The sequence below is a fragment of the Lagopus leucura genome, unplaced genomic scaffold (genome assembly GCF_019238085.1).
Source record: "Lagopus leucura isolate 7727_CA_CO unplaced genomic scaffold, USGS_WTPT01 Super-Scaffold_797, whole genome shotgun sequence".
Classification (NCBI taxonomy): domain Eukaryota; kingdom Metazoa; phylum Chordata; class Aves; order Galliformes; family Phasianidae; genus Lagopus; species Lagopus leucura.
Window position 1 is genome coordinate 4289654 of NW_024962259.1, and position 27718 is coordinate 4317371.

At 49.8% G+C, this 27718-nt stretch overlaps 1 protein-coding gene across 1 annotated transcript in view; it reads right to left on the reverse strand.

Annotated features, from left to right (window-relative positions):
• CACNA1G (calcium voltage-gated channel subunit alpha1 G) overlaps positions 1–27718 on the reverse strand; it is a 107564-nt gene that overhangs the window by 18871 nt on the left and 60975 nt on the right. Inside the window, exons 18-31 of the mRNA XM_042865132.1 lie at positions 27580–27680; positions 26489–26612; positions 23591–23659; positions 22575–22759; positions 16937–17063; positions 13736–13861; positions 13038–13127; positions 12379–12571; positions 9611–9661; positions 4110–4261; positions 2811–2920; positions 1865–1998; positions 376–446; positions 25–103 (exon numbers count right to left, since the gene is read on the reverse strand). Of these exons, the coding sequence (XP_042721066.1) occupies positions 25–103; positions 376–446; positions 1865–1998; positions 2811–2920; positions 4110–4261; positions 9611–9661; positions 12379–12571; positions 13038–13127; positions 13736–13861; positions 16937–17063; positions 22575–22759; positions 23591–23659; positions 26489–26612; positions 27580–27680 (1612 nt within the window). The remainder of the gene's footprint in view (positions 1–24; positions 104–375; positions 447–1864; positions 1999–2810; positions 2921–4109; positions 4262–9610; positions 9662–12378; positions 12572–13037; positions 13128–13735; positions 13862–16936; positions 17064–22574; positions 22760–23590; positions 23660–26488; positions 26613–27579; positions 27681–27718) is intronic.

The window sequence follows — 27718 nt, forward strand, 5'->3', positions numbered from 1 at the left end:
GGCACGGGGCAGGGCTGCACTCACCCAGGTCGCCAAAGAGCTCCACTCCAAGAGCTGCAAATATGAAAAACAACAACATGAAGAGAAGACCCAGATTCCCCACCTGGAAAGAGAAAAAGAAACGGGGGGAAAAAAAACACAAAAAAAGAACATTCATTGATTTTTTTGTTCCAGACCTGTTTCTTGCTGTATTCTTTAATCCAAAACTTAAATTGCTTCAGGGGGAAAATGACCTCAATGTGAGGACTGTATCTCAGACTGTGCTTCGGAAGGGAAATGTGATTATCTAATGACAGCAGAGATAAAATGATTAGCATTCCTCCGCAACAAACACAGCCGTGGGCCGGAGGAGGCGGTGCTGAGGCAGGGGGTTACCTGGGGCAGCGCTTGCATCACGGTGTCCAGCAGAGCCCTCATCCCTACAGCCATCTTCAGCAGCTTCAGCACTGCGGAAAACACAGGCATGATATGGTGACAGCAGCATTGGTACGGGGCAGCAAACCCCATCCCTCTCACAGGGTTGCAGGAGGAGAAACATGAAATGATGGCAAGTGTTCTCTGCTAGCCACTACAGCTCCTGCCCTTTGACACCGCTCCTGGTTGCTTGGATACTGCTGAAATCCTGTGCCCTGCAGCATCACCCATCCTGAGAGCTGAGGAAGCACCGCCGTTCTGCCCGGCCTTCCTCTCCCCTCTCCCTGGGATGGCACTCTGGCACCCAGCGGGAGCACAGGGCCACACTGTTGGCTGCGGCAAGTGAGCCAAACAATGAGGTTAAGAGTAAAAGGCAGCTTCCCTTCCAACTCTGCTTTAAAGCTTCTGGCCGGGAGGAGCGGTGCCCTTTGGTACCTCTCACAGCACTGTGCACACCAGGTTTGTTCCCAGTGGGTTTAAACCCAGCAAAAGAGATGACAGAGAGCATCATTCCCCCCACTTCACCACTGCACCCCTCTTCTCCCCCCTCTTTCTTTCCCTGCGCTGTGAGCAGCTGTTTCCCAGCTCTGGGGCCACTTTCCTACTTCCATAGGCTGCCCACTTGCAAATGTGTAAATCAGAACCTCAGTGAATCACATCTCTTCCAGGAGGCTGCATACCCAGTTGGAAAGTGTATGTATTTTTAATTCTGAAAGGGATCCAATGCACAGGAAAAACACATTTTCCCCCACCCCTTGAGACACAGCAGCATCTCATTTCTTCCCAGTTCCCTCTTCGCTTAGAAGAGGGCTGCAATCACAGCAATTACACCTCAGAGCACAACAGTGCCCTTCAGGAGAGCCTGGCAGTACTTTATTTAGAGCCTGAGCACTCACATTTTGCATCTCTGTCATTTGGACCCACAAAGTTCTGCTGGGAAAGCTCCGGCCCTAAAGGAGCTGCCTTCCCAGCCCAGTACGTGCTGTTGCAGTGCGGAAGGAGAGATGGATGCACGGTGACAAGGCATGTTTTGTCACAATGTGGAGAGATGTAAAGTCTCACGGGAAATTAAATTTATTAGATGCTTGTCTTTTAAAGCCAATGCACTCAGGCTGATGTTCTGCAATCCCTGTTAGAGACGACTTTCATTTGACTGGCATGGTTTCCCAGGTACATCTCTGGGCGTTACAACCACAGCTATTTGTCTTTTAGTTCTAAGCTTTCAGCTTCAAGTTCCCTTAAGATAGAAACACACGGTCAGTCGGCTCAGCTCTTTGGCTCCTCGCAACTATTTTCCTCCATTGTTCTGTTATTTGTTTACAGAGTGCCGATGCCAGAGCTATGCACATTGTGATGAGGATGTGCCCCGCCACTGTTTCCCAACACTTAACTCTCTCCTGGAGGGGACCCTGCACCTCAATACAGGCAAATTCTGCTTAATTTGTCTCACCTCGAGCAATCCTGAGAACCCTCATGATTCGGATAATAGTGGGGTTAATTGGGAGCGAAGCATTCACCTCAATCTCTTCCAAAGTGATACCCATGATAGACAGCAGCACAATTGCCAGATCTAACTGGTTCCATCTGGAGACAACACAAAATGAAGTTTAACATCTACTAAGAAGCTGGCAACAGGAGGCAGATTGTTTCACACAAATTCCAGGCATTTCAATGGTTCTCACACTCAAATGAATCTGAGCATTTTTCTAGGGTATTATACAAAAGCAGTTATGTTATGAAATCATTATAATTAACACAGCTTGTTATAAAATCAGCCAATGGCCAACGATGCTCTTGGCTGAAGGGAATGAGAAACAAAGCAGTTCTGCATCCAGAGGCTGTGGAACTGAGGGGTGATGCTGGAGCTGCTGACGACTCCTGCTTTGCAGCACACGGGGCTCGCTGTGGGCTTGCCTGGGAGGAGCAGCCAGTCCTTGTAGCATGACCTGCTCTGGGCGTAAAACAAGCCCTGAGGGGTTATGAGAGGGGAAATCTGAGAAAGACGTCATTCTGTACGCTGCTCAGCATCTGCATGAAAAGAGGTCCTTTCCCTCCTTGGTTTCTGCTCAGGAGCAGATTTTCTCTCTCAGGACAATCTGTTCTCATTCACCCGGCCTTCCAGGTTCTGCAGGCACGCTGCTGGTGTCAGGAGAAGATCTGCTGCCCAGCACTGCCTTGTTGTCCGTTTGTCTGCCCACCACACGGATGCACATCACACACCTCCTCATGCACACTCCTCTCTCCAGCCCCCACCCCACGCAGTTCCAACCACCACACCGAGAAGCTTTCCCTCGTGTTACCCAGCTAACACCAGAAGGGTCACCGGGCTCTAAAACCCTGACCTTGGGCAGCTGTGTCCTGCAGCCCCCAGGCAGCCAAGCCGCAGCCTGTGTTACCTGTCTTGGAAGAAGCGACGGAACCCGAAGGCAATGAGCTTGGAAACAGACTCCAGGACAAAGATAACGGTGAAGATGTAATTGCAAATCTTCAGGGCTTCGTCGAGAACCTGTGGTGAGGACAGAGCACAGAAGTTAGGTGCCAGCTCTGTGCCAGCAGGCCTGCCTTCACCGTGTTCCAGCAGAACTGCTGAGTCCCTAACAGGACAAAAGGCTCAGCAGGATGACAAATGTCCCACCAAGATCATCTGTTCCAACTATCAACCCATTCTCATCATCTGCAAGCAGACCAGAGTGGTCCTATGGCCATGGTTCAGCCCTCTGTGCTGTCATCCCACAGCACACCAACCTCAGGGTCATTACGCAGATGCTGCATACCAGAGGCTTAGAGACAAAATGTGATTTTCCTAAAGAAAATTAAAAACAAAAAGCTGCCCAGCACAGTTATGATACAAGAGAAATCATGGCTGCAGAGCGGCAGCGAGATGCAACGCCCTCACGAGATTCCAGCGCAGGCTCTGCAGCCAAAAGCATTGCTCATCACCAACTGACTGAATCACACAGGAGCTGCCAGGGCTGTTTGAAGGTGACCCAAACAGAAGAAATAAACTGGGCTTTTTGGCTCCTTTATGATAGGCTGGAGGATATTTTTCCCTGTATTTAATGTTTTTGTTTTTTTAAACATTAAGTATTCAAACCCTGTGTAGTTTTAGAGAATATTTCCTTTTATTGTGTGCTGTATTTATTCATTCTGAAAGTAGCTAATAAAAATAAGTACAAGTTATATGGCAAAAGCACCTATTTCCATCTCCTTCTTACGCACAAGAGGCTTGATGGCCCAGGACAGGCTGTTTTTATTTCCAGAATATGACCCAAACCCAGAACTGAGCACACTAATACATTAAAATGTATTTTAAGGACCAGCATAGAACCCAGTGCCTGTGAAAATTAAACCCTATGGGACTTTGGGAGAAACTTTGCAAAGCAGAAAGCTTTCATAAATGCAATTTTTTTTTTTTTTTTTTTTTTTTGGTGCAAACATTCAATCAAACAGAGGGTTTTAATAACGATCCTTTGTAGCTAACGAAACAAATGCTCTCCCAGCCCAACTGCCAGAGCAGTCACCTCGCACCTAACCAGAGGGCAGAGGTGCAACAGGCCCCATCCGTACGGATGGATACAGCCTGAAGGCAGGGACAGGATGGACACCTCCAGCCCAGGGATGGGCATGGTGAGCAGGGCCCCAGACCAAAGAGCAGAAGCGCCCTGAATCGCGCCCACCAGCCACAGCACACTGACCTTGGGCTGCTGGTAGTGCTCCATGGCCATGGTGATCACGTTGAGGCCGATGACGCCGGTGATGAACAAATCCAGGTAATGGCTGGTGCACATCTGGTGGATCAGGAAGCGGAAGCGGGAGTAATCCGAATAGTAGGGCTTGCACTGTGCTTCTGCAGCGGGAGGAGAGCCGAGAGCACGGCGAGTCACTCCTCTGTGCCTCCATGCAGCCAATGCACCCTCACCTCCCACGCTGACAAACTCTAGACTGATTACAGCAACATGCTGTCGTCTTCTTCCCCTCCCTCCCCCTCTGCTGCCACGTTACCACCTTTAATGCACAGCAGGGCTCCTGTCAGCTTACATCCATTAAACACCTTCAGCGGGACATGCGCTATACTCAGCCTTACGGCATCAGGGATGAGGTGAGCTGGGATCATTGTGCTGAGGAGTGTTCTCACCATTGGGAAATTTCAATTAAGTTTAAATTAAGCCGACAATTTTTGTTGCTGCTGAGCTTAGAAAGTCCCCAAAGCATCCAAAAGCCCAATTAGCAGTCAGATGCCAGGGACAGATTTTAGTACCAGTGGCTTAGAAATAAAGGGCGTTCAGTTAGCGGTGGGCTTTGAAAGAGAAGTAATTTGGTCCTATTATGTTCTTTGCAGTAAACTGCAGAGAGAACGAAATTCAACACTTGGGCTGTCAGAGCCGTGAAGAAGGGACCATAAAAATACCACGGGAAACTGATCAGTCAGCCTCAGCCGTTAGGAAATAACGGCTCTCCGTTTTATACCAGATTACCGAGGCACAGATTTCGCTGTACAACTCATTCCCAGGTCAAGCTGCCTCAGAACGACACGTGCTCTTAGACCCCAAATGTTCCCACGGATAAACTCATTTACTCACCTAATCTCTAATGAGGAAATGCCAAGGCTGAGTATATCATTCAGTACCATTTTCAAGGAGGCATTATAATGCAGATTGAAGTGGAAAGGACTGTCTTGAATATGTCAGAGTGTAACATTACTCTACTAATTAGATGATCAACCGGTTACGAAAATCGTTGAGCTGTAAGAATTACACGGCTTGATATTTTCTGCTCGTGTGCAGCCTGATGCATTACACCGAGCAGAAAGTTGGGCAGAACGGAGCTGTGAAGGCCGGGCTTCAGCTGCCCTCGGGGAAGACTAATTTTAGAAGATTAAGTTTTGCCTGGAAATAGAATTCGCTTTGTCAATAGTCAGAGGCATTGCAATCAAAGCCATAGGCTGCATGGCTTTGTGCACTCCCTGCTTCACAACAGGATCCTGAAAATCAGAGTTGCTTTGGTTTTTCCATAGAGACAGGCTTTTCCCCTACAGCCCGGGCACCAGAGAGACAAACCAGCGAGAGGTTTTATTCTGTAGGTGTTTGGAATGGCCACAGTTTGGCCTCAGCACAGTCACATTGAAGGCAGTGTTAACATTCCCTTTCTGCCCTGCAACGCTTGGGTGCTTGAGGTGATCTGTGCTGGAGAGCTAAAGCACAGCGTGGATGGAAAGGCCTGCACAATGAATTTCCATGCTGCACCTACTGAGTGCTTATAAAGAAGCAGAGCAGCAGCTGCTGACTCACTCATAAGCCTATGTCAGATATCTTGGAATCTGCATAAATCTCCATAAAGTCAAGATATCTCGATCACATTATGCTAAGTTATGAGTAGCAAATTAACTAAAATGTTTGAATACAATTAAGTCAGGAACAGGACCTATTTTTATGAACCAACTTATCATCTCAGTAAGAAACACCATCGTAATTGGATCACTTCTCTACATTTATGTCTAATTCACATTCAAAAAGAAAAAATGTCAGGGTTTCTGCCTTTTCTTGCAGTGGATTTACTTATGAATAATCACACTGGAATTCATGTTTTTTCAGCTTTGATTGACAGGTAATTCCAAATCCTACAGAATAGCACCGCACCATTAGAACAGAGAGAGGATTTAGAGAGAGGCTGTAAACTGTCCCCTGCGCAGGGATCTGCACCTGGATGAGCTGCTGTGTGACCTTATAAGCAGGGTTGCTAATTGCTCGTCTACCTCCCCCCTCCCTGCAGCACCAAGGCTCTGCCTCGCCTTTCCCAGCACATCCTCAGGGTTTCCACAGCCCAACATCTCCGGGTGCCGCCTTAGAAAACTGCTGTTGGTAAACACTTTGTCCTTCACCATTAACTTCACGAGGAGGGGATTTGTCAACCCTGTTTATAAATCAGACCAGCGCTCATCGCACCGTGCTCTGCATGCTGGCCATGCAAATCAGTGCAGCACTGAGATCACCTGGTGATGAACCAGCCGCACACCCACAGCATGCTGCCCGACACACAGCACTGTGCCTAGGGAGGCAGGGAGCTCCTGCTGTCGTCTGAGTGCCATTTCTATAGGAGCAGAGCGTTTCTGCACACCCATCGGGTGGTACTGGTGCGTAATTATCCAGTGCAAAGCCCCTGCCTCCTACCGCACAGTGTTCTTTGGAATTATTGCAGTAAAGATCTAAACAATACCAACATCTTGGGAAATACAGACATCTGTTAAACTCCAGGTGGTGAACTTCACAACTAACACAACACCACATTACTGTACTGTTACAATACACTGTGTCAAGAACAACAAGAGCTCTGGGTTAGTCTTGGTTATCATTGAAAGGTTAACTGGCTTCCCGGCACACGTGGCGTTAAAGAAACAAGGAGAGCAAATGAACAAAAGAAAGAATGGGCAGAATGAGAGAAAATGGGAAAATACAGCAAAAGCCCACTACGAAACATCAGGCTGGTAAACAGGATGTAAATCAAGCTGCTTCACTATGGCTGCAGGCCAGGAGCGGGGGCGAGGGAGCTGCATCAGCTGGAGATGAGCTCCTCTGGACACAAGCAGCTCAGGCTGCAGGTCCCAAGCAGTTTCCTCCTAGCCCAGGTAGGAAGGTGATCCAGCAGAGGGAGATGGTGGTCCTGGGAGCCCACTTGCTTCTCCCCCCCCAGAGATGGGCTCTGTAGGGCTGCAGCAGTTGGGTCGATGCCTGGCACAGCAGCACCAGCCTTCAGCTTATCACTGTTACGAGTCCTCCACTCGGGCTGTTTCCCAAGCAGGGTTTCCCTGCTCCTCCCTGCAGCACCACATGGGATGGGGAGCACAGGCAATGCCTGCCAATGGCTGGGAGCAGAATGCTGCAGCCTTCCTGGCACATCCGAGCATCTCACTGTGCTCTGGCCTCAGTTCCCCCCCCCAGCCCACTGCCTAAGGCAATGCTACTGATGTACCCGCTGCACCCCCCACCCCACAGTGCCCCGCTGCAGGAGGTGGGATGCAGAAGGGCCTGGGGGACAGTCCTGGGGGCGCTGTGCAGATACGACAGCCCCATAACTGCAGGCCCTCCCTGGCTGCAGGACAGCTGGTGTCACCGCTGGCGCAGGGCTGCCTCCCAATATTGCCCTGTCAAGAGAGAAATTGCTGCTTTCCCCAAAGTGCCTTTGCAGTCAGAGCTGTGTGGGCACAGGAAATTGGAATTCACGAGAGTGGGACAACTTCATTACAGTCTCCTCTGGCTTTTCCCTTCTTCTCTAATAAGGGAATTAACTCCTTCACAGGTCTGGGTATATCTGGAGGACAGCAGCAAGCCGTGAGCAATGAGCCTGTGACGCAGCTGGATTTACAAACTGTATCAGGAATATTATTAGATTAAAAAGTAGTTTGCACTGAAGGAACTTTTTGCTTTTTCTATTTATACAGAGCATTTTACTTGGCTTTTATTGTACTGAATGGATTTATCTTAAAAAAAAAAATAAAATAAAAAAAATAAAAAGCAAAACAGAAAATAAATTATTTCCACTGTGAAGTTTCCAGTTGTGACAGAATGCAGACTGATGAGAAAATAAAAGGAAAACTATAAAACTGTAACATCCCAGTGAGCACCAGCACACAGCACTCCGTCTTATCTTCACACCAAGAGGAAGGCAGTCCCTCAGGAACCACCCATGTGTGTGGGTCTGAGGCTCCCATCTGCGGCATCCCCTGGGCCATGGGAGGACCAACCCTCACCCACCACCACCCCACAGGGACCAGCTGGCAGCCCCACATTCTCTGAGATGAAACCCAATGGAAAGGCAACACAGGGCAACACAGAGCACAGCCTGAGTCTGCATGGGATAATGGAGGGGACTGGAATGAGTTCAATGCCTTAAAAAGAAAATAAAATAACGTAAACCAGGCTCGATGCAACTGTGCACGAGCAGAAGAGGCATCACAACCAACCAAACAACAAACGCAGCCCCACGCACAGGGGGAACCCAGCACTGAGCGAGGTCTGGCAGCCCAGCACCGCAGAAAGAACAGGGCCTGCCAAGGAGGGCGAGAATGAAGGCACAGAAATAAAAACACCGGGAATGGCAGCGGGAAGGGATCGATCAAAGCATGTTGTGGTAACTTCCACCGCAGCCCCAGAAATACAAAGGTGGGACCCCCTGCCCCACAGCTGTCCTCCGTGCCCAAAGCCAACAGCCCTCACCTTGCAGCTGTTACTCAATCCATGCTCTGTGCAATGTCTGACAGGTGGGTGGATTTTTCACAGGTGAGAGTTTTAACGGCACAGTTTTCCCAGGATATTATTTCTGTTGAAAATTATAGCTATACTTGTTTCTACATTGGCGCCTCCTTAATTATTCAGGCTAATATTTGTGAGCTACAAATTAAACAAAACACTTGGCTGATCAAAGCTTCCTCTGACAATAAAAGGAGACAGACTTATGGCAGGGCACGGCCCGAGTCCTGCAGAGGGCACAAGGCAGCATCTTTACTCTTTTTAACCCAGGAGATGCCCTGTGGACGGAGCAGCTCTCAATCAGTGAGAAGAACTCATAGGTTTGGTAGAACTACAGATAATCCCCACATCATAGCATCACGCGATTGGGATGGAAGGGACCTTAAAGATCATTTCCTCCCAGCCCTGCTGGAGGTCAGTGTGGGGAAGATCCTGGATCTTATCCTGCTGAGTACTGTGCCTCCCTGCGTGGAGCAAGGGTGGAGAAAGAACGAAATGCTCCCCCTATGTGGCCCTGCCTGCCTTCAGAGACACTCCTGCAAATCACTCACACTCCTCAGCCTGTGGTTGGAAAGCCAGAGTAAACAATCAAAGATCCTTTTCACAGTCCAGTCATTATTCTCTGAACTAAAAAAACAAAAACAAAAAACAAAAACCACAAAGAAAAGCTATGAGAAGTCTGACAGCGTTCAACGAAAGCCAGAAGAAAAAAATAAATAAAAAAAAAGATGACTGAAAAACATGAGATGACCATTGGATAAATTAAGGGTTGGCAAGTGTGAGTCCTGAGGCAGGCCGGCAGACCTGCAGTCAGAACGAGAGCCGTGTGCCGCGAGGGAAGCGCCGAGCCTTGCACCACACACAGGTTTAGTGGGATGCCTCCGAGCAGCGCGGCCAGAGTTAGTTACACAGCACTGCCATTCACGGGACACAACGCCACAGCTGCCCAGTACCTGGCACCGCGCTGGCTGTGCTCTCCATTAACACATCATCCAGCATTAGATCTAAAAGAACAAAACGGCATTAATCATCCGGCAGGACACGCAGCGATCCCCTTCCCCGTCAGAGGCTCCTGCGGCTCTGCATTGCCTCCGTTCAGTATCTCCTGGCGGATCCTCTCCTTGCATCTCAGGGAGGGCAGCTCGGGTATTGGGGCTCATCGGGAAAAGCGAAGGGCTCCCGTGCTTTTCCCGTGGTGGGAGCCCAAGAGAACGCCCTGGCTTGGTGATGAGGAGGAGGCAGTCCTGAAGGACAGAGTGGGTACCTGAGGTAGGGCACACATCCTGCTGGGCCAGCGCCTGGCAGCGGCCACTGCATTGCCTACACCTCACCAAACCGGGGTCCCACACACTTCTCTGCTTTGCAGATGTCAGACTGGGGAAGTGCGTTTGAAAAGTCTATGAAGAAAAACAACTGTTAGATGGGCTACACCTGGCTGCATGGAAAACAGACATCTGTGGGCAGGTGTGGGCGCTGGGGGACGCTCAGAATGCCCTGCCAGGAGCCCCCATGCAGCTGTTGGTACCATCCCTAACTTGGCATCACCTGCAAGCTCCCACCATGCAGGATGAAGCAATGGTATCTGTGGGCTCCTAAGGCAAAGCTGGACAAGGTTGTTTAAAGTCAACGTTTGGCTGAACGCAAATGGGGAAAACTGTTCCAAAGAGATTTGGAGGGCTTCAGACTTTGCTCTTTAAAGGTTTTTATGGCAACTGAATTTTCAGCAATATTTGATCTTCAATAAAGCAGCTCTTATTGCCTCTTTAATTAGACATTTCGTAGGACTGAATGAATAACTGTATCTCCAAGAACATTTTGTGATTCCTTTCCACTAGGAAACTGCCCAGACTTACATCTTCTCACCATCTAGTTCCTCTAGCGTTATAAATAAGGTTATCAATAGTAACTAAACATCTATTTTCCTTCTACGTCTGCCTTCCAGAACTGTGACTTTAAACAGGGATCTTTCTATTCGGTGTTTAAAAGCATTTTCTACCATCAGCCTGAAATTGCATTTGGGAAATTGTGCTGACCGAAAGAGGCTCCCAGGCAGCACCAGCTCCTTCCACTGCACTGCACTCAGCTGAGAGCAGCCTGAAGTGCTTGCAGGGTAAGGTGATTGCAGATAACTGGCACTAAAAAAACAAACAAAAAAAAAAAGCTGATGGTCACAACTCACTGAAAGAAAGAAAAATTTGCTTACCCATCCCAAGCATCAGGGCTCACTGAACGCTCCAAAAGGAGGGATCTCCAGGTAGAGAACCTTTCTCTGTAGCAGCCAGCCCTTAAATGAGGCTCAGAGTGGGGCGGAACCTTCTGGTTACACAGGTGAACTGTTTTCAGCTGTGCTCCCAGGGCTGCCTGTGTCCCTTCTCCAGGTGCTCCATCATGGGCTCAATCAGGCTGTTACTCAGTAATTCCCATTCAGTATTCTCTGCTGCTCCCAAGGGAAGCCTCCATCTTCCCATTGAGCAACAAGGGAGACAGGCTCTTGGCACAAAGCAAACCCTGATGCCCAGAGGCTGCTATGATAATGCTATTGGTTACAAAACCTGGGAAGGTAATGTGACCTAAAGACAAGGGAAAGTGCTGCATAAGTGCTGAATGGAGAGAGGCTGAGAGAGGATGATTGTGCTACGTGGCTGAGCAACCTGCCACAGCTATTAAATGGCTCCTAGATTATTAAAAAAAAATAAAACTGACTTATTATCACCAGCTTTCAGAACAAGTGTTTGATCAGACAGTCTCTGAAACAGTACTGAAGTCTGTTGAAGATAGAGTTGTGAGAAGGGACGTAGAGAGAAGCAAAGACAGACTGGGGGGAGTGAGGCCATGGACACAAAGGGCGAGGAGGAACCTTTGGGCAGAGGAGACCATGTGAGAAGAGTACATCCGACTTTGGCCCCTGGCTGACTTATTCCTTAATTTTTGAACCAAAATATAAAAAAAACAAAACAACACCCAAAGACAAAGATAGAAGACCATTGACAGAGTGGAGGCTGAGCACCTTTCCCTTTCAAAGCCTCCTCTAGAAGGTCTGCAGGTGTGCACACACAGCTCGGGGCTCAGTTCACTTTGCATCACTGCCATTTTGCCTCCTTAGTTACTCTCCTCCCCGCTTTTGTTTTCTAATCTGTATTTCTCAAGCAAATGCTTTGATATGTGTTTCTCTGAGGGGTTTTTAAGCATTACTAGAACGAGATGTCTCCATTATTTTATTACACTCTTGAATAGCAGTGGTGCTACCATGCCAATAAATAATCCTGCGTGATAAATGGGACAGGTGGCATCACTGTGGCATTACAAGGCTGTAATAAACCAAATAGTGAATCCAGTTATCAGCAACAGTGCTCATGACTTGGAAGATGGACGGTGCCATCCAGCACTGCGGATCTTTGCAGTTGTCACTATTTGTGTAACACTGAGCGCTGCCATCCAAGAGGCTCCAGGTCTGGTTATCATTACTTTTTAAATTTAAATAACCTCCAATGGGAAGGTCGTTGCAAATCACGCAGTGATTGAAAAGGCTTCCGTGTCTCCTTGCTCAGCCTAAAATCACACTACTTCCTTCATGCAAATTTCATAGCTGGACATGCTTTTAGGAGAAGAATGATCACCAGATGCGAGGCAGGGAGGGGGGGGAGAGGGAACTGTGTGGAAAGTCAAGCAGGACTCAGAAAGATGTGGAAAGACTACCGACCAGCCATCTGTTTCTCCTTACTCCTTCTCTTTTTCTCCAGCCGGCGAAGCCTCTTCTCCTCCCTCCTCTTGGCTTCTTCTTCCTCCTGGTGCTGCCGACACTTGTGGAAGTTCTCCACCACGACCCCCACGAACATGTTGAGCACGAAGAAGGCCACGATGAGCAGGAAGGAGATAAAGTAGAGGAGCATCCACGGGTTGTAGTTCATGACTGGCTACAAAGGGGATGGAAGGCAAATGTCAACGAAACCTCAAAACAAAAGGAGCAAATAGTTACAGCTGCTACATCCGAAATCTGGACAGTGGGTGACCCTCTGTGGCAGGGCAGTGCACTCTGCTCCCTGTGACCACAGCCTTCTGAGCTGGTTCAGCAGAGCAGTCCCAAATCACAAAGTGCGCTCAGAACCACATCTGATCTGCCAGCAGCATCCCCTGCAGCCATCGTTGCCCTCACTGAAAACCCAGACCCACGCTGAGCTATTCTTTTCTCCCAAAATGCTCTAAATTCCAACCTTCTCTCTTCAGCAAGGGCCGTTCATCTGCTATGGCCTTATTACACCAACAGCGTGGCAAAATCTGTAGGGAAAAGGCTGGCTTCAAGCCCAGGGCTCCTCGCTGTGCTCCCTCCTGACGCATTGCCCTTTTGTTCTAGCCGCATTTCTGGCTCCTTGCAGCTCATACCTGCTGGTCAACTCCCACTGCATCCAGGCCGTCGTACATGATATCCACCCAGCCATCCTTGGAGGCCAGCACGAAGAGAGACATCAGGGCCTAGAAAAACGCAGAGAAGAGTTGCAAGGAGTTGCAGCAGAGATTTTTCACTTGTAACACTTTACTCCTCTTAGCCCTTTCCTGTCTGCAGATTGCCATTAGCTGGCTGATAATGGGGCACTTTGATGCCCAAGGTTTCTCCTGGCAGCAAAAACCCATCAGTGTCAGAACATGGTTCAGCAACGAGTGCTAATTCGGAAACCACAAAGCTGAACACAAAGCAGCTTCGTTTCCACCCTCCAGGTCTCTACTGCTCCCTGCTAATTAGTCCTCGCCATGCAGCTAAAATAAGGCAGTGTTGCAGAGATGGTTGGATGTGTCCGGCTCTATTAGACAAGCTCTTCTGCAAGATATATTTGGTTTGTTATGTAGCAGTGAAGCAATTAAGTACTCCACAAAGCCACACGTGCTTGTTCTGTTCTGAAAAGAAGTGTGTGGCTGCTTGGAAACACCACCTTTGGGATTTACAGAGACAGAATGCTGTGTGTGAACTGAATATTTACTGTGACTGGCAGTGCCCTGTAAGAAAATCCCATGGGATAATAATGCACAGGTTTTAAGTCAAGAAGGTAAAGGAGCAAAGAAGCAGATTACCGTGCTATTAATACCTGGCCGAGATTATCAAAATTATACTTGTGCCGGACCCATTTGTAGCTTGCTTCTGCACAATCCGATTTATTTGTGATGTTTCTGGTGTCCTCCCCCTGGCAGATAAAAAACTTGCCTTTGAAAAGCTGCAAAACACACAAAGAGGAGAGGAAAGGTAATGGCTCAGACCACAGGATTTCTCAGCAGAGGATGGATATTTCTCACAGGGAATTCTGCACAGCCCATGCAGCCAGATGAGTCGAGGGAAATCGCCGCGTTCATGTGGGCTATGGACTGAGCAGCCTGCCTGATCCGTGCCTAATGAGCAAACGCATCATTTCACACCATTCTGGGCACCCACACGGGGCATTTGCAGCTTCGGTTCGGCGCCCCGAGAGCTGCCTGCAGCCCTTTGCTGCCAGGCTCGTTGCTGGGGCATGCGGGTTGGCTCTGTGACCCAGCGAGCAGCGCTGGCAGTGCCGGGCAATGCACTGTGACCGGGCCGTGCCAGCTGAGCGCAGGCGGCGCTCGGAGGCACAGCCATGAGCCGTGCTGCTGCTGGGGAGAAGGGACACACTGCAGGACAGCCCAGGTGCTGCAGCTGGGCTCTGCTGCGTGCTGGGCTGGCTGCGCTCCGCCTCGGGTCTGAATGCTGTTCTCCAACTACCGCTGTGCTCTGAAAATATTCCTCGTGTGAGGCGTCAGCCTGGTGCCCGATACCTGACCCTGACCTTCCTTCCTTTGGTGTAAGGCAGGAGAGATGCAGCTCCTGGGAAGCAAACTCCTGATCTACAAACGCCCGAGGAACAGCAGCCTCCCTGCATGTAACTGCAGGCAGTGGCAGGGGATGAGGACTGCTTCAGACATGATTGATGCCAGTGGAACGGAGGGGCTCGCAGCCAGCCATGCAGCCAGGTTGCTTATTTGCTGACAGAAGCTGCTGTTTCGGGGAGAGCTGGCAACCTGCTCCTTAAAACACCACCTGGGTATACAGAGGAATGATGCTGATGGGTTTTGATCTGCCGTTGTAGATAAATATCAGTAGAAATAATAGCAAACAAGATAAACCCACACATTACTCCATGGGTTTCCTTCAGGAACCCGCAGCAGCAGCAGGATGTTCTCTAGGCACGCAAAGGTAATCGCCATCCAACGCAACCATAAAACTCTCGGATGTAAGAAGAGTATTCCCTGATCTTCCCGTGGAGAAACACTATCATGCGTAAGGCAGACAAGGGAGATATAGCTTGCAAAGATCAGAAAGTTTTAATTAAGCAGGAAGGTAAACAACTGTTCTAATATATCGTCCATAAATACAATCTCTCCTGGAGCCGGACCGTAATGCCTGTCAGGTGGGAGCAGTAACACAGCTCCTAACTGGGTTTGGAAATGCAGAGCCTGATTTGTAAGAATGCTGCTTGCTGGTGGTGCGTCAGTCGGAGCTCCAGCTTCCAGCACTGCCAGAAGGGAAAGGCCGAGGGTTTGGCAGTCTGCTGCTCGTGTCTGATTAATCACCATCCACACGTGGATGAGCACCACGACAGAACCAGTCTGGCTAAGAGGAGACGCCGTTAGAAGCTCCCAAGTCTGAACTGCCATCGCGTAAAGCTCTATCAGCTGTACTTTGATCTCCTTCACACGGGAAAACCAACTGTAACTTGGAGGGATCATCTTTTTATAGAAATAGTACGGCCCTCATCTCACCCCTAATTACACATCAACATTAACCGAGAACTTTGCTTCCCGAATACAAGATCAGCCTTACTCACATCTACCCCTGAAGCACATCGATAGTCACGACAATTTAACAGAAGACAGTGAGTCACAGGGGAAGCATCACAATTAGTAGGGAGGAAATCCAAAGGGTGCACTGCAGGTTTTGTTGGTTGGCATCAATTTTCCCATGCCTGAGTTTTGTACCGTTTTACAGGATGTGCTTAGCTTTCTGAATCACCTCAGCACAAGGGATGGAGGCAGTTAGCTGTGACAGAGCCAATCCAGCTGCCCATGGTTATGGATGGCACAATTCTCTCCTCTGTTTATTTCCAATGCCGTATTCATTATTTATACAGCACATTAGTAAAAAACATTGCATAAGACGCTATTCTGAAACAAAGCAAAGCAGAGCTGCTTCCTAAAGCTGGCTGCAACAGGGCGAGTAAACTTCAGAGAGAAATCAGTGTTATGTCAGAATACTTGTGTGAAACAATCTCTTCTTCTCAGGTAATGAGAAATCAATTAAATAGGAAACTCTCCCACTTTTTCCCCTGGGTTCCTGCATTGCTAGGACTGAGGATATTGCTAGCAGTGCCAGCAGGAATCAGGCTTGGAAATCTCTGCTTCTGCAAGCCCTCAGTTATACAAACTGTCAGAATCTGAATGAATCTCCAGGTCAGGGTCCCTCTGGAGTTTACACACCAGCGATTTCAGCCTTGAAAGCTTCTATTTCCCCATTGCTTTAAACCTAGAAGGAAGGCGGAGGGGAGATGTCCCCATGTTATCTCACAGACTGAACAGGAATGGGATTTAAGTTTCCCTGAGCTGAGGTTTGCTGGCAGTACATGTCATGCTTCAGGCCTCACTCTACTGTGGTGTGGCCAGGGGAAGGAAGAAAGTGGAGAAATGGTTTGATTTATGTCCTGCTGCAGGCAGAGCAGAAGTCCTTGTGGTGGGGAAGCGATGAAGAAAGCCCGTTCTGTGCCTTTCAGGGGGTCATCGTGGCTTTCGTACCACTGCATGCAATAGGAAAGCTTCAACACATCAAGTGGCACACAGCCACGACTGAACTTCGGAAATAAATGTTTCGAGGGCACTAGAAAAGCCACATTGTGCTGCTGAGGGGGTCCAAGAACTGCTTAAGCCCTTGGGTCTGACTCATTCTGGGCCATTAACTATGGCACAACTACAGATTCAAAACCAACACGCATTTCTGGAGCATGGGCACAGGACCTTGACGGAGCCACAAAGAGACAAACCTGACGCTGCTCCGTGGCTCTGATCTCTGCTACTTCAGCTACTGCTAGCGATGCACATGGCTGCTCACTGTTAGGCTGTATTCTTTAGGGAGTTTTTAATGGCTGACTAATTATGGGAATGCTGGTGCTTCCTTGCTAGAAGGAAGAGCTCCCCAGGAAGCTTTGGTTTGGTACAAACAGCCAACTGTGAGATCAGCCAGGGCTTGTACACTTATTGTCTTGGTGCAGAGGCATACAGGGACTCACCTGAACTCCCAGGATCCCAAAGATTATGAAAAAGGCACAGCAGATGACCACAATGTTCCCAATGGGCTTCAGGGATGACATGAGTGTCTCCACCACCAGCTTCAGTCCTTGGGCTCGACTAATGACTCTGTGGGGGCAAAGAAGCACAAAGCCTATGTCAGTCCTGCTTGTGCCTGGTTTTGCTTCTGATGTGGAAAAGAATGGCAAATAACTCAAAAATCAGGATGGGAGAAGCAGTTCTGCAAGAGTGGCCTCTGTGGTTGTCAAGGGAGAGGGGTCTCTGCCTGTGCACACAGCCACGTGTGAGAGGAGGAGAGCACATGTGAGGAGCCAGGAAGGTCAGTGCAGGAGGAACGGCGGATATAAGGGCTGGCCTCATATTTTTCAAGCTTGGAGTGATGGTTTTATCTAACCCACTGTCGATCCTCAATCCATTTCCTGATCAGCTTCCTACACTGCCACTCATTATGGCATTCTTCTTCCTCCAGTTTGGTCTGAAGGGCTCTCTACTTTCCAGCCTGGACCACCTTCCCTGGGATGCAGCCTCCTGCTCTGCTTCATGCACAAGCACACACCTGTATGTCTGTAGCGCATCCAGGACTGCAGAATCCTCCCACAGTGCTCTTCTGTGTAGTTTCAGGCAAAGCTCCTCATTTCCCCATAGCTGGAGAAATGCAGCAGCTGCTCTTAGAGCTGCCTGCAGACCCGGTGTGCCCACAGCCAGGACCTGTGTGTGCCCACAGAGCCCCTTGGTGCCCCAGGGGTCAGCTCTGCACCCACCAAATGGAACCATTGCTGGCATCCAGGGGAACATCCCCAGCGGGAACACAGGCACCCGACCTTTCTGCAGCTGCACTCTGCCAGGTACTGCATAGCATTCGAGGCTACATGGGAAGGTGGGGAAGAATAATGAGCACATCACAACAGAAGCATGGTAGAATACCTATATAAAAGAGGAGAAACTGTACTTCACTCTCAAAGGCCACACTATGATGAAAGAACAAGGCTGATGTGCGTTGGCTTAGGCGCATCTCTCCACGCTGGGAAGATGAACGAGGTGTTCAGGCTCACGGCCACGGAGGTGCAGAGCTGGAGCTCTGATAAAGGCATCTGATGGGGCTGCGTGCCTCTCTCCCGCTGCCAGCCGAAGCTCAGCGTTTTGCTGGCTCTGTACTCTGCCACAGAAGCCTCCAACTCCGGAGATTTGATGATTCTGTGATTCTGAGCTGTGCTTTCCCAAAGCAGAAATAGCTGCTGCAGCAGGAGAGGGAAGGAGGGAGCCGGGGGCTGCTCCCGGTGCTTGGTGCTGACGGGGGCCACGAAAACTTCCCCGCCCGCTTGTTGCTGCCTGCTTTTCTCTTTTGCCATCGAGTCTTCTCACCGCCTCTGCCGTTTGGCCCCAAATGCAGCTGCACCGCCTGGAGCACAGCTTGCAGCTCTGTCGCCTGGACAGAATCCAGTTCCTTTCCCTCTCCCCCCCCCCTCTCCGGTCCCCGGTGCTCCCAGCAGAGGTCCCCACGGACACATCCTGGTGCCCGACGCGCACGGCCCGGCCGTGGGGTGCTGGGGACCGCGGCCAAGCCTGCGAGCCCCGTCCTGCCCCACAGCCTGAGCAGAGGGAGGGCAGGGAACGGCTCCTTCGGAGACTGTTGGCATTAAACGGTATCCTGAAAATCTAAAAATTATTTCCTTTTTTTTTTTTCTGGTTAAATATTTACACGTCAAGGGTAAATCGTCAATTATCTTTTTAAAAAAGAAACAGATGGTGGCATTTTCATCTGCTCCCTTCCCAGCGACACACAAGAGGCAGATGCTGCTGCTACTCACGCTGGGTGTCTCTCTCAGGTAGCTCTTATGGCTCCTTAATTCCAGCACCTCAGACCTGCAGTACTCCGGGGCTGAGGAGGGCCTGGGGGGCTCAGGGAGCAGGAGGGGCTGAGATGCCCCAGGGGATGCTGTGCCCCTTGTGCAGGCAGCTCGAGACTGAATCTCTCTTCTGGATCCTCAGATGTTCTGAAGATGTTTGCCATCCCTCACACGTTACCCTTATGCTGTCCTGAGTGAAATGTTACAGCTGCAGTACTACAGATGGGAAACTGAGGCATAGGAGAAGCACTGCTTGTGCTCTGAGAGGTCTGCAGGCAGCTTGCTTCCAGTGACTGCAATAGACATTGGGCACACTGGGATCTTGGCTGAGGTCTTTTGCCCATAGCTTCGCAGGGATGGATATCAGGTCTTCTAACTTGAAGCCCTTTGGTCTAACTACTGGAACATCCTTAAATTCTGGGGGAAATGGGCAAAATTCAGTCTCCAGAGTCTAAAGGTGATAATTTTCTCCAACAGTTATTAAGAAAACCTATTCTAGAAATAATAAAGTGATTTCCCTTGTGTGAGGCTGTTTGGTATCCAGCAGAGAAGGAGGAGGTTGCTCATCTGGCTCAGCAAAGTCGCGTGTACTGAGAATAAAGGGCTGAGAAGCTGCAGCGTCTGGCTGCTCTCAGAGTTCTGATCAGCCGGGGAATTCCTCAAACAAGAATGCAGGAGGGTAAAAGCTGCCACCATCCCAGCTCCGTGCCAGTGCTGTTTCCAGCCCTACAGGGAGAGAAGGCTTTGAAAAGATTCCGAAAAATAATAGTTCTTACTAATGAAAACCTTCAGACCTTGGAGCAGCCTCAAAATGACGGTCTGATCCAACGTCCACGCAGCCTCCTGCCGGCTCTCCGGAGAGTCTGAAACTCTCAAAGAAGTGCCAGTGAAATTCTCAGCCTTGCCAGATTATTAGTGTCAGCTCCAATATGTCAACACGCAGCATCCCTGCACCTCATCAATATTGCCTGAGATCCTGCTGATATCAGGCTCGCAGACCGGTATTATCTGACCCACCACTCCTGCGATTTATTTCTGAAGGATGCGGCTGATTTGGAGCCCTCCAGTCATGCCAGTCACCAGAGTGGCGTGCAGGACAATTTCAGTCTGCATTAAGCATATGAAAAATGGGGAAGCTGAAGTGAGACCATTTTTCGTTCAGTGTGAAGAAATGCAAATCCTTCACATTCCTCCCGGATCTGCCGGGCTCAGCACTCACAGTGCTGTTAAGCCCCTGTGACACACTCCGAAACCACTGCCCTCCTCACCCAGCTGGATCGCATTTGCTGCCTGTAAGCCTGCTAGCCTGAACAGAGCACTCAGATGGAGAAAGAGCACTTAGATGAAATAGCAGATCAACGTTAATGGAGACCTTCCTCCACAGATTAAAAAAAAAGTGAAATAGCAGAGGTGATAGATGACGCGATAGAGTCTATGAAATGACTATTTGATACCGCGATGGTATGAAGAGTGAATAATTCATCCATCTGCTTTGAAAGCCAAAGCCCAGGCTCTGTAGGCAGTAAAACAGCACTGAAGTCCAACCTGATTAATTCTAAATACAGTCTCAGTCTTGATTTCTCTTATATCTTAAGCTACAACACTTGATCCCAACAAGAGCAGGTTGAACGCATTAGGAAGGAATGTTATTGTATAAGCAATCTCTCTACTGGCTGAAACATCAGAGGGTCATGGAAACATCTTTGAATGTCACTCCTTTGTGAATATATTTTTGGAATTTTGGTCATAAAACTGGGCTGGAATGCTCATGGATTCAGTCTGGGCGCCTATAATCAATCATGCAATCAAAAGCCCATGACTGGCACTCATGGCATTATGTCTGTGCCAATGGCAAAAGCACGCGTGGCTTTGAGTGTTGCATAAAGCAGCAGGGCTGTTTTCACAGGAGAGAATGAGACAAAATAAGGCAGGTCTTTTTGCAAGAACTCCTTCCAATTAGCGAACAGAAAAGCCAAAGCCAAGGTGACGAGGGCTGTCCCTGCCTTTGAGCTCAGTGACTCCCCTCTGGCGGTGTCCTCCTTACTGCCCATGTGAAGAAAGCACAGAGGGCAGCCAGGTCCCTTCAGCGGTGCTGAGGTTACTTTCCAGGAAAGGAAAAGCCACGGTCCGGTCTCCAGAAGGGTCTCCATCTCAACACGGGGAGCACAAAGTGCTGTCTGCCATCCCACATCAGTCCGGCTGCAGATGGGGGCGTGGGGGGGAGGTCCTGGAGCCCCAGGGGCAGCGGCAGGGCAGGAGGGCTGGGCAGAGCCACACGGGGCAGCCCAGATGCGCGGCGCTGAGGCAGATGGGTTTCCACATGCTGAGATTTACGACTTACTGAAAAGCCCCTAGTTTGATGGCTGCTTTTTCATTTCCTACAAATCTAATTACAGGGGAATAGAACTGATTGCGAACATATTTAGAGAAAGGGCTTGTTGCTGTCTTTTTACATTTCCTTTGTAGTACGAAGCCGTATGTTGGCTGAAAACACTCAGATGCTCTCTTGAGAAAACATATCAAATGCCAGCAGGCATGGAATAGCAGAGGAAGGGTCTAACCCTGCACATGCTCCAGATGGCAGCTCTTCCTCCGCCCCGCAGCTGCTCGATGGACTGTTCCCCACGACTGCAAACTGCTCACGGACCTGAGTGGCTGCAGAGGACTGCATCCCGCAGTCGGAGATGGGAAGCTGATCCTGCTTTTACCCAGAAGTATCCAGGTTATTCTGTATTTTGAGTCAAAAATCAGCCAGATCAGAAAAGCAGAGCAGATCCTACAATTCAAAAATAGGGCAGAAACTCCCCCCAGAAACAACAGCTGACGTGGAAATGCTGTGGGACGCACAAAAAAAAATAAGGTCTGAATCTGAGTCAGATAGGAAGTCAGCCTATGGCCAGAGATGAACCACAGCGCAGTGAGCTCTGTCCAGACACAAGCAATTAAAGCAGCTCGTGTCCTAGAACTCACCAGTCACAACATGCACATTGCCCACTTCAACAGTTTCCCTTCTACAGCTGCTGAGAATATTTGAAAGACACCTAAGCACGGGCATGGCCGTTGTTATTTAGGCTTATTATTCACACCAGAGCAGTAAAACAACATCTTCTGTCAGAAGCAGGGTCCTGTTTGTTGTCACAAAAGTGAAAATCTTGACTCAAAGTGAAGGTATGAAGATATGACAGGCACACAAAAGTGCTTCGAGCAGGAAGGTTAATAAGCTGCAGCATAACCAGAGCAGCAACAATGGCATTAAAGAGGGGCTGCACTGAGCACAGAGCAAAACCTTTGAGCCTGGGGTACAGGACAGGAGCCATACCTGCAGGAAGGGGTGGTTCTGGTCAAGGGGTGCTGCTGCCAGGGATGGGGCTGCTTTCACACCAGGGACATTTTCAAATTAGTGGGGAATGGCGGGGAAAAGGTTCCTCGCATTCTAGGTTAAGCAGCAGTTCAGTCCCTGTTTCCTTACAAATGATCTGCCACCTGCTACTAATTTCCTCCTGTGTTACAAAAGCCATCGACTGCCTGAAGGAAAGGGGGGGAAGCTGTTAAGCTGCACTTTGCACAGAGCAAATGAGAACACAAATAGCAGGGGATGTGTGTTTTAATGAGCAGAAGAGGCATCGATCAGCTCACTGCTGCACGTGGGGCTGCTCCCAAAGCACCGCAAGAGCCCGGAGCTGCTGAGGGCTCAGCAGAACACTGTCCCTTCCCTTGCACAACTGCTGCACAGCCCCCGTGCTCTGTAAGGTCTCCTTCACCCTCTGCTCACCTTAAGGGCCGCAGTGTCCTCAGCAGCCTCAGCACCCTCAGCATCCCCAGGATTTTCGTGCCGCTGTCTGACACCATTGAGACGAGGATGTCGATGACGGAGATGAGGACCAGCACCCCATCCAGAACGTTCCAGCTGCTCTTCAGGTAGGCTTTCTCCCCAAAACACAATCCCAGTGCAACCACCTGCCCGGACAACAAGGTACAGCAAATTACGACTTTTGCATCTGATGCTTTTCTCCCCGTTAGCAACCTGCTGAGAATGCATTATTTACAGATATGAGTCTGCAAGTCCATTTGCTTCCCAGTATAGAAGCCTAATTAGACAAATCAGCGAAGTGTTGTATTTCAAGGACTGTACAATAACTCTGCAGATATACCCCACGTTGTCCCTCACAGCTGCTGTATTTTTAATGCAGCTAAGACACGCTGCACAGAAGTGTCGCTAACAACTTCCGCTCCAGCATATAAAGGTGGATGGTGTTTTACTGCTATGGATTCCTGGAGTAAAGGTGCTGAGTGGCTCACCCAAGCAACCATTTACAAGCTTTGCAAACATGGAAACTCCAGAAGCTTTCCAGAGAGCAATTGTTCTGTGAGACCGTTATGAATTACACAAGAGAGATTTACAGCAATGGGTTTTGTGAGCCTCCCGCCTCAAACCCAGCACAGTGTTTTGCTGTGTTCCAGTCTCTGCCTGCTCAGGAAGGCACAGAGCTGCTTAGGTTGTGAGGACAATGGGTTGTTGAAGACAATGGGACTTACATGCATGGCTGACGCTAAGCGTGTGCTGGAGAGCTTTGCTGAATAGGGGAGGATTGCTGAATGGAAGCATCCCATAATGGTGTAAATCAAGAGCAACTTCAGTGAGATTGTTCCGATGTAAAATGCGCTCAGCGTAAGGCTGTGGTGGGCATTCGAATATGGTTCAGAAGATGAAAACATTCGCCTCCCTCATCACTGCAATAAAACATCACTAATATCATACAGGCACACTTCCCCTCTGGCTTCATTTACCTTAACTGTCATCTCAGTCAGGAAGATCACTGTGAAGATGTAGTTAGAGAGCGTTAGGAAGATCCGTTCCTGCAGAAGAGGAAAGGAGAGACAACGCTTTACACGACGCTTTTAGACAAATGCCATCGGTGGTTCTGTGCTGCCTGCGGCTGGGTCAGCAATGTGGGGAGGGGCAACAGCACCGGGCCCCCTGCCCTCAGAGCCCCCCTCACCCCAAAGCCACCACCTGCCCCCAAACTGCCACCTGCCTCCCCAGCAGGCACAGGGACATCGGCTGCCCTTGGAACCCGCTTGGCAAATCTCTCTCTGCCCCTCACTGCAGACATCACACACAGTGCAAATACCACCACGCTCCCAATTCCCACTACGTGAAGTCAGTGTCAGCGTGGCTGTGCTGCAAGGCCAGTAGGGCCCAGGGGAGGCTGCAGTGCGGCTGCCAGGACCTGTCCCGGCTCCACCGAAGCCAGCAGAGCTCTGGAGGCTGCCGCCAGCTGAGAGCTGCCCCAAAGGGTCGTTCTCCTGCCCAGAGCCATGGGCTGGAGCTGGGCAGGGAGCCCAACAGCCTCATCTCATCTCCCAGTCCCTGCACTATCCACCAGACTGTGCAGTTCTTGCTGCCACTGTGCCGCAATAGCAGCTAGTGATTACAGATGAGACCACGGCCTGGCTCCCTATCTGTAGTTAGCAGAAACCTTTCCTTTTAATGATGATCATTAAATAAATTACACTTCTCCCTAATCCCTAAGCAATCTCTGATTGCCTGCACTGAGAAATGGACAGCAGAAGGTGGAAGTTGGAAGAAAGTGGTGAGCGTGCCTGTGTGCATACAATTGAACCAGCCCCAGTTCTGCTAATAACAATTTGGGATTTATTTCTGCTGCTCCCTACAGAGCCATCCTGTAAGAGAAGCAGATCTCTCGAACAAAATGAGATGCAATTCAAACAGGACAAAACACCTTGGCAACCCTCTCACTTGCCAGATCATGATTTACTGAAAGTGACTCAGGAACCACAGAGCAGTTTGTTTCCATCCTGGGCCCATAATTAATGAGGTCCTGGCCCTGCAGCGTGATTGCAGGAGCTGCGATAGGAACCGTCTTTGCCGGGCACACAAAGGAGTGCTGCAGGGCAGGCAGTGCGTGGGGAAGGGCAGGGAACTGCTGGTGGTGCTGGAGATAAAACAACAATATCGTGGGGGAGAGACGAGGATATTACAGCCCTCCCTGGTGAGCATGTGGCTGTGTTGGAGGATAATCTCTGCAGCCCATGTCGTGCACTCTGAGATGGGGAGCGCGTGTTGGCTGGCAGCAGCATCCCTTTCTGATAAGCCAGCTGAAACTGGGGCAGGGAATGAGACCTTGTGTGAAGCAGCTAGAAAATCCACAGCTCAGAGAGGCAAAGGACAATTATTTTAACCAACTGAAGCTAAACTGACTCTGGGTTTCCAGATGAGAGGTCTGTCCCTGTGAGCAGGGCACGGGCACTGCTCCTGGCAGCCCTGCTCCTCTCTGCTGCACCCACACCATGGCTCAAATTCAGCTCCCAGCCCTGGATGCCACACTTCAGTTTCATTTTGGCTACAGACTGATACTGCTGGTGCTGCTGGGTTGCACCAAGCTCTACGTTACCAGCCAGGCAAGGGAAGGAATTGTCTGCTCTGCACCACACCACTGCCACTCCACCGTCACTGTGTGCAGCTCTGGGTGCCACAGTACAAACAGATACACAGCTAGGATGGAGTGCTCAAAGGAGGGCTGCAGAGATCATGAAGAGTCTAGAAGAGAAGACGTTTGAAGTGTGGCTGGGTTGTTTTGGCCTAGAGAAGAGGGGTCTGAAGGGAGTCCCACAAGAGCCTCAGAGGCAGAGCTGGCAGGTCTCATGGGACATTGCAAGGCGCTCAAGGAAGCCTAAGGGATCTCCAGGGTGTCCCATCTGGGGAGCAGGGGGTGATTTCCTCCTGCCACATTGGCTGGCAGGGAGCCCTGCTCTCGTCTCACAGCTGCGAGGTGATGCATCATGGCTGCGTGATAATCAAAGGGAAAAAATGGATCTAGGGGAGGGACCTCCAATTCAGTAAAGAGGACTATGAGCAAAGCTTAAAATAGGCACAGAGCAGCCAAGACTCCGGTTTTGAGGTCTAACATTGAAGATCCATGGAAATGAACAGCCTGACACGCCTACGACAACAAACCGCAATTCTATACGATTGCGATATGAGCAGTCTTTGGAATACATCAGCAAGAGCCCAGCATACATCTCAGCCACAGCCTATGCTAAAATAAAAGAGCAACGGATGGTTCTGCCCCTCTGAGTGATGGAAGTGGGTGCTGTGAGGGTCTGGCTTGAAAAATCTCTACACAATCTATTAAACCAGAATGGTTCAGGGGAATGGGATTACAGTGCCCATGTCAATCCAGTTTTCCTTGTGTCACAGCAAAGATCATAGACAAAGGGGAGAGAAAAATACAAAATGAATGGCTTCCCCTGTTCCCTTCTCACCATCCATACGTGCCCGCGAACAACAGATGGAAGAAATGAAGGTTGATCAGAGAAGGAAACAGAGACAGACGTCGTGTCTGTGCCATGTGTTAAAGCCTTGATCATACTTGCAGAAATGGGATATTGCATGGGGGGCCTCGATGTGTGGCAGGCCACGAGCTCTGCTCCTGTTCTGTGAACCAGGAGGGCCAGGAGCAGCAGCGGCACATGGAGCAGGAGGAGGGGAGAAGCCTTCTCTGGACAGCATCACCCTGTACCTACCCCACACCCACCTCTGCACGGACACTGGCGGCTCTGCACTTCAAAAAGAAAAGCCTGAGCCCCCATGCACGGCAGCAGGGACTGAACCACACATGCTGCCTCCACAAAGAACATGGAAAACATTAAACTCAAACTCACAGCGCTGTGAGGCTCGATTTTGGGTCGTTCCATGGCGATGGTGATGCAGTTGAGGAAGATGATCACCAAAACGATGTGATCAAACATCTTGTGCGTGATGATTTTATTGCACATCAGACGGAACCTGCCAAGAAATGAGAAAAGAAGACAGCGCACAGACAGGCTGTTAGCACTCAGCTGGTGGGGACAGCACAGCGCGCTCCTGCAGCTCCAGCACAGCCGGGGAACTGAGCTCCCTGTTTGCAAAGCAGAAAAGCCGCAGTTCCACAATCCCCTCCCTGGCAGAGCCCCATGCTGCAGGCACATCTGGGTATGAATAGGAAAGGACTCAAGCTGCAAAGATCGATTTCAAATTAGAACCACAGATTTCCAGCCCCAGCAACATCCATGGGTAACTTAGTCTTGCTCAAAGCACAGCAGCTGCTTGCACAGCTCAGATACGCATCCAGGTGTGGGTCTGAGCCCTGCCTGCTCTGTGGAGTTCAGCTTTAGCTTATAGACAGGAAGAAATGGTTGGATGGAGTCTGGGACAACCTGGTCTGGTGCCTGATTTAGTGGTTAACAACCCTGCCCATGGCAGAGGGGTTGGAGCTGAATGATCCAGGTTCCCTCCAACCCAACCATTCTGTGATTCTAAATACCTCCAGTGTAAGGGCTGAGCGCGCACGACCAAAGGAACAGAAGCTATTTATTGTGACAGATGGTTGTACACTGACCCAGGATTTATAATACCATATTACATTTCCCTAAGTCTGTTTCTGAAAATCTCTCTAATCTCTGTATGAATGAACCCCAACGCTGCCCAGGGCCCATCAGCTCAAACGCGGGAAACTCTCATCACGTGTGGGCAGTGTCCAGAGAATGGGTTTGGGATCTTGGAGCCCAGGGCTGGGCTTTAGGAAGGGCAGTGCTCAGGTCCTCTGGGTGAGGAGAGAGAGAAAGGGGAGGACAGAGAAGTCTGCACTGAGAGGAGGATTTGGCAGGGCAAGGAGGATCCTTTGCTGTGTTCTAAGCGTGCAGTGACTGTGTGCAAAGTTAGATTTCTCTGAGGCATCGGTGCCCTGCACACCCTACCACACAGGCTGCCATACCTGGAATGAGGAGCGAAGACATAGATGGACCAGGATTCCCTCTCCTTGCAGCAGGTGGGGAGATGTGCCCGTACCCAGGCCTTCATGCGGTCCCTTTTGCTCTAGAAGGAAAACGGAGAACAAAGATGTACCAGGAGGA